The sequence below is a fragment of the Vigna umbellata genome, chromosome 1, assembly GCF_029865625.1.
Source record: "Vigna umbellata cultivar VRB3 chromosome 1, Vumbellata_1.0, whole genome shotgun sequence".
NCBI lineage: Eukaryota > Viridiplantae > Streptophyta > Magnoliopsida > Fabales > Fabaceae > Vigna > Vigna umbellata.
In genome coordinates this window covers 5,296,785-5,303,674 of record NC_142165.1, presented here as the reverse complement: position 1 = coordinate 5,303,674, position 6,890 = coordinate 5,296,785, and the positions used below count along the sequence as shown (strand labels likewise).

The window sequence follows — 6,890 nt, the reverse complement described above, 5'->3', positions numbered from 1 at the left end:
TAATTCTTATAAAAAGCAACATTCCACTTTATTTTTCTGAAACAGTTACAATTGTCTGTATACATCCTTAAACTGAAATTACATGTAAGAAACATGCTTTAATTACAATTGATTCCTTACAGAAACTGAAAACTGAAATTGAACTCAACAAACAAAAACAAAAGTACATTTGAAGGCACATGAAAACACCTTAAGAAGAACTGATAAAAGAACTACCCCACTTTTAGGGTGTATACATATAAAAAACACACTTTATAATTTATTTGTTGTTTCTCCTCTAATTAGGTCTACTGCAATGCCTCCTTATCTCCCCATTTGAGCCGGTTAAAGGTTTGATGTTTCCCATCTTGATCATTGCAGTGACAAAATCAGACTCGAATGCCCTCTGATTGTTGCTGTAATCTCTAACAAGTGAATCTGTGGATCCTCCATCGAAGAGAACTTGATCAGAATGAAGAAGGCCCTTTTTGTTGATGAGATTCTTGTAGTAGCTGTTGTCAAAATGGTTAGGATTTTTGAAATCTAGTGGTGCTACATTGTTGTCCTTTGGTGTCCCACTGCTGTCTCTCGGACAGTTCTTTTGCCTTGCCTTCGCAAACAAACTGTCAATGTTTTTTTCATTGTATATGCGACTTCCATAAATTGCACACCTTGCCTTCCCAATTGTGTGTGCTCCTGAAAAACCACACAAAAAATAAATCAAATTAAAATCATTACTCTATATGGGTCATTTTTTTCTTTTTCAACTGATATTTTATATCAGATATTATTTGAGTATATATATATATCATGAATATACTTTTTTTTCGTAGCTGTGCAAACATTTAAACATTACCAATCGATAATGATGTATATATCTTTTCGCAGTTAGTTAAACAAGCTTTTCTTTTAACTTGACTCTTCTATGTTCAGAAGTCACACATGGCTTTTAGCCTAGAGGAAGAGCATGACATGCATGCACGTAGTTGTTTAAATGTCACATCTGGTCCATGTATATCCACTATATGTAATTATTAAGTAAAGAGATACCGTATTATACAATGAAATTTGTTTTCTTTACTTTGCTTTGTCAAAGTACTCATCTATATATTAATATTATTCACATTTCTAACGTTTATTTCTTGTAAGCGTTGTAAAAGTACTGTATAGATAAAGAAAATTTCTTCTTATCAGTATAGTACACTGTGGTCTTGAAAAGTCCGAATGGTATTAGCAATAATGCAGATTGTGTCACGCAATTGGAAGAGAAATAAGGGCAAAACTAGATAAAGAGAAAAGGACGTATACCAGATAAGGCTACCATGTCCGTGGCAGAGAGGCCTTGATCTTTGAAGTTTGAGATAAGGGTGCTGAGGGAAGAAGATGGAGATGGGAGAACACCACTGCTTGCAAGTTGGAGGAATCCAGTCTTGGAATCCCTTCTACCAAGTTTAACCTTCCAAAATGGCCCTCCAAGCTGCATAAACCATAAATTAATCCTTATATTTTCTTATTCACATATCATTTTACTCATACCTATGTTCTTTCCTTTCTGTTTTTTCCCTATATGTAGGTGTTGAATAACCCAGAGTCTATTGAAAACTTTTCATGTAGGTGATGTATTATATATTATGAGAAATGGAAGGAATATATCATCATAATATATAATCATGCACGATTTGTGAAAATTAAAACATAACTACTGATCAGTTATAAAATGTGTAAGAGTTTTTCTTTTTAATTTTAAATTTGAATATGATTTGGTTTCTCATAACAAATTAACATATATATGTTGGTTTAGTACTCACAATAGTGACAGAATCACGAGCAGCAATGGCTGTTATATCAGCACACGAGACTATTCCGGGGCAAATTGCCTCCACCTTTGACTTGATGTCGTCAATGACTTCATAGCCTCTCAAAGAATTAGCGTTGGGTGGTGCAGTCTTCTCTGAGGAAGGCCCATCAAGTAGTACTGATGCATCACAACCCTATTTCCAGTTAACAACACACAATATATCACCAATTAGTTCTATATATATGTAATCATGAAGCCTTTTTAAACTAATAAAACGCATGTTTAAAGAGCTACAAAGTTTAATTATAAGGATGCTATCAATGTTTGTAACTTAGTTCGACAAATTATTGTAATTTTGATATTGTATATAAATAAACTATTTCTATATATTTACTTAAACAAAATAACATGAAGTTTTCAAAAGTTCACGTAATGATGTGTGACAGAACAATGTTTAATAAATCATAGAATTTACAAAAATTAGCGGATTAAAAGTATAACTTAAACCAATTCATTTTTACAGATTAAATAAGTTTACTTCAATTTAATCCATTTTGAAATCCATGGGTGTTGGCAAATAGTGCTTCTAATTGATTGTCTTTTCCTTCTGGTTGGAAATACTAATGAAACTTTACTTTACATAATCTAATCAGTGTGTTGTTTTTAATTAATATATTATTCAAAGGAGATATTCTGTGTATTATATTATATTACATTACATGATGATTCTAATTGATTAAGAGTATTAAATATGCTCAAATATTTTATCAGAGATTTTCGGACCTATGGCCTGTGGGCGGAATAACCAAAACCCCTATGTTTTAAAAAGAAGTGGTTTACATGCCATGAAAACATTGGATAAGAACATTTTCACTTAATTTTTTTATGCTTTGAACGTGTCATATTATTGGTGATGTCACATCATCGAATACGACCTTTGAAAGTGATAGAAACTTAGAAAGAAAGAAAAACAAATACGTATGATTTGTCAATAACGTACGTAACACAAAAACAACATAGTATATTACACTATGAAATACTTGTATTTTAGTGTTACAATTATCCATGCTCAACGTCCATTATATCCTTCATGAAGGAATACGTACGTGAAACATAGAAAAACATAACTTGGAAATTTTTGTTGCTAAATATAAGGAGCAGATAAAGTATTACAGTATATATAACTATGATAAATAAAAAGTAAAGATTTTAGGTTAGAGTAATTTACATTGACAAAGCAGTCATGAAAGAAGAGGCGAAGGAGAGAAGCTCCCATGCGAGGTTCTTTAGCCACAGCAGATAGAACCACAGATTTTACAGCAGATGAAAGCTTGGGACATGTTTTTGCGTAGAAGTTCTCAGAGAGTTGAGCTGAACAACTTCCAATAAGAAAAAGCGTGAACAAAGCTATAGCAAAAGTGGTTGAAGAAGAAGAAGAAGAAGAAAGTGCCATTTTAATTGCAAAGTAAGGCTCAGAAAGATGGATAAATGAGTTTATAGATGATGAAAGGAAAAGGCTACAACATATAAATAGGGTGACAGAGGTATGTGAGAGTTTTGAGATGGCAACTCACCTAATCATCAAGAACTTGACAAATGAATGCATGGCACATAAAATTTGTCTGAGTCTGGAAAATGAGGATTGAATTGACCAGTTGAATTGAAAAGAACGAAACTATTTACTTAATACCTTTTCTTTTACTTACTTTTTTTATTTCAATTTGGAAAGTTAAACATAAGCTTGTGGTGAAATGAACTTGGTCGATGCATTGCCTATGCATATTTGTCCTTATTATCATTGGAACTTAGGGTCTGTATATTCCCAAGGTTGACTATTCAAAAATTGCAAAAAAGCACATTCTAGCTGTTGTTTTACTATTATATAACAAAGAGAAATGCTACTTGAATAAGTATTGATGTAGATGCTGATTAATATATATTATATTATGAAACGAATGATTAATGAAAACTGATTAATATATTTAATCTTAACCAGTTATATATATATGTACCCCACATACTGGCAAGTTGATGAAGATCATGCAGTTCAGCAGTGAGAGCTAGAAAATTTGTTACCCAATCAAAATTGCCTGCATTTATATATATAAGAATTTAAGTGTTTATCTTTTTTTTTTTTTTGGTTGTATCATCGTCAATCATCATCGTTACTTAACCATATTTTTCATTTTATCTAAAAACACTTAGAAAGCAGTGGTGGAGCTTTAATCAAAATTTTAAGGGCATAAGTTGGCAGAAAAGATAATGGAAATTTCGATGCTTGTTTGCTAGCTTTTGTTTCAGTATACTGATATCACTGCACCACCAACTACAAGATGTCTATGGTGCAAATTTAGCCACAACATATGAATATCCCTTCAACACGAAGCTACATATAGCATTATATAGTTTCCATTATTCACTTTTGCTGTGTACAGCTTGTTACCACAAGAATTTCAGAATTAGAGCATAAATTTCACTGTTGCATACCATAATATCACCCAATTTTAAAGTATTTTTAATCTTCAAATGAATCCAAGATCGATTGATTTATAGTATATAAATAACCTGCTTAAGTTAAATTTTAAAGTTACTTCTTAATATATTAATATGATATATGAGTTATGTTATGATAAAGTTTATCTTTATAATTTGTTTTTATTATATCTATTTCTCTATTTTATAGATATTTAATTCAATGTTTAATATGTAATAAAAAAATTGCATTAAATTTAAAATCTATTTGTTAATATTAATAATATTAAGAAAAATAATTTAAGGTCAAATATGAATTATAAGAAACTAATAATTTTTTTACGAGATTATAATTTTTTAAAAATGTTTGTCTTATATTTTTATGTAAGAAATGGTGACTAACTTTTCACTGCCAGATCTTGATTTCCTGTTGTTCATTCTTTCAGCAAAGGTTATTTTCTCAGGCAACACATGTAAGAGCTCGTAATATATAATATATTAAAAAATATTTCATTTTTTTTTTTTCAAGTCACTTTATTGTTCCAAACATGACGTGTTGGATTTGGGTTTATGCAAAGACTTTATCTAAATGCTTTAAAACATGTGAAAGATGTCATATTATACTTCTCATCTATTTTTACACACTGGTAGTATCACATGAGATAAAAGAGTATGTGAAAAATATCAAATTTACTGTGTATATATTTAGTATTTGCTTATATTTATTATTGTAAATATTTTAATATTTATTTATAAATGAATTAAGTATGGTATTATATTATTAGTATTTATGAGTATCTATTGTTTGTAAAAGTTAAAACAACAATTTAATTTATATTTTATTTAATTAAAATTAAAATCAATATACATTTTAATAGATTAAATTTAATTAATTAAAATTTAATTTATATTTTATTTAATATTTATTATATTTTATATTTTTTTATAATTTTACTTTAAAAATTTATAAAATATTTTTTTTAAATATTTAGAATAGTCTTAAATTTTAAAATATTTATAAATAGTTTTTAAATAAATATTCGATGAATAATGAAATAAATAAAGAATATATATTTTGTTTGGCAGATTGGATTTTGGATAGAGACTAGGTCTAATCCAACCTTTGTCATCCCTAAGAGTAATATACTGTTTATTAACATGGTTTTTTGTTATAAAGAAAATTAAAATGATACGAATCACATTATAATTCATGTTATAAATTGAAGTAATAAAGAATCTCTGTACATGGAATTATCTTTTAAGACTATTCATATGTCAGTTATCATTATGAGAGACACACCTTCCAAATTCCACCATCTTCCTAATTAAGCTACAATGACACCAATCTCTTAGGCATCATCTTCTTCTTTTTCTAGATTGATATGGAATAACTTTAACAACTTTCAGAAAAAAATAAAATTTGCAAATAATAATAAGAGCATTTCTACTGATTGATTATTATAAGGAAGGCATCAGAATTCTTAATTTAGGTAGGATTTATTATATCACATCATTTTTAAAGTAACTCATAATAAATTTTTACATACAACCGAAAAATCTCAATCCCAAACCAAGATCAAAACAGACCTAACATATGCCAAAATGTACAAAATTTCTTCAGTGGGCTGGCCTCAAGAACAATGCCAAAATCTACAAAATTTCACAGATCTAACATGGTTAAACTTCTGCAACGAACAAGATATGAAGAAGAGGCAGACGAACAAGAGTAGATGGACGGCGGTGGATCTGGAGCGGTAGATGGATTGTCGGTCTTGGGCGGCGGCTCGCGGTGGATCTGGAGCGGTGGATCAGATCTGGGCCAGGCGTGAAGAGCGAGGTCCTCCCTCGCACGCGAGAAAGGAAGAGTTGGAGCGGCAGAGCAGATCTGGGCGGCAGAGCAGATCTGGGCCAGGCGTGAAGAGCGAGGTCCTCCCTCGCACGCGAGAAAGGAAGAGCTGGAGCGGCTGCCGGCGATGGTCTCGTCCGAGGTTGTTGGAGATGGCGATGTTTCTGGCTGGTGCGCGGTGGCCGTTTCTGGTTGGAACTCTTATTTTAATAGATAGATTTTATAAATACTCATATTTTTATAATTTTTTAGTTACAGTTCACCTTTTAATAAATTAGCAATGATTTAATTATTCCTTTTTTTTTTCATTTTTCTTGCTAAATACCATTTTTTGTAAAACTAACACTGTTAATATTTTAAAAACTCTTGTTGTAATGTAAATCAATTTTACTGTAATCTTTTATAACATGCTTCTATTTTTTGTTAAACAACATATTATACCCTCTATGATGTATTTTTAATAGCACTTAATCATACTAATACGTACAGTTTAATTAATTATATATTAACCTAAAGTTACAGCCAAAGTGGGTTATATTTTATCTACGGCAGAAGAGTCATCCTTAGATGACATATTTTAACATTGTTTATTTTTATTTTTCCAATGATGTTAGCTTGGAATCTCTCTTTCCTTTTGTCGGATATGTTATTTTATTCTTTGCTTTTAGACTTTTATTCTTCTAACTGTGTGATGTTATCTTGTTGTTTAGTTTCCAATCAACACAGTGACATGTATATAATCTCCATTACCTAAAGAAATTATGGTGGTATTTGCTTGGTCCTTTGCATTGCATG

The 6,890-nt window shown here is 30.3% G+C and overlaps 1 protein-coding gene across 1 annotated transcript; it reads right to left on the bottom strand.

Moving 5' to 3' along the window:
- LOC124834694 (peroxidase 4-like) lies at positions 1–3,284 on the bottom strand. The gene is made up of 4 exons (XM_047309452.2): positions 3,006–3,284; positions 1,788–1,970; positions 1,288–1,456; positions 1–675 (listed from the first exon to the last, which is right to left on the bottom strand). The coding sequence occupies exons 1-4, from the start codon at positions 3,228–3,230 to the stop codon at positions 278–280; spliced, it is 975 nt and encodes a 324-aa protein (XP_047165408.1). The 5' UTR covers positions 3,231–3,284; the 3' UTR covers positions 1–277.
- Positions 3,285–6,890: the final 3,606 nt, after the last annotated feature.

What these genes read in the sequence shown, in the direction of transcription:
- LOC124834694 (XM_047309452.2), bottom strand. Translation starts at nt 3,230, where the DNA reads ATGGCACTTTCTTCTTCTTCTTCTTCTTCAACCACTTTTGCTATAGCT. An exon ending in CTCGTGATTCTGTCACTATT is followed by an intron (nt 1,457 to 1,787) that starts GTGAGTACTAAA and finishes TGGTTTATGCAG; the next exon opens with CTTGGAGGGCCATTTTGGAA. An exon ending in GGACATGGTAGCCTTATCTG is followed by an intron (nt 676 to 1,287) that starts GTATACGTCCTT and finishes GTGGTTTTTCAG; the next exon opens with GAGCACACACAATTGGGAAG.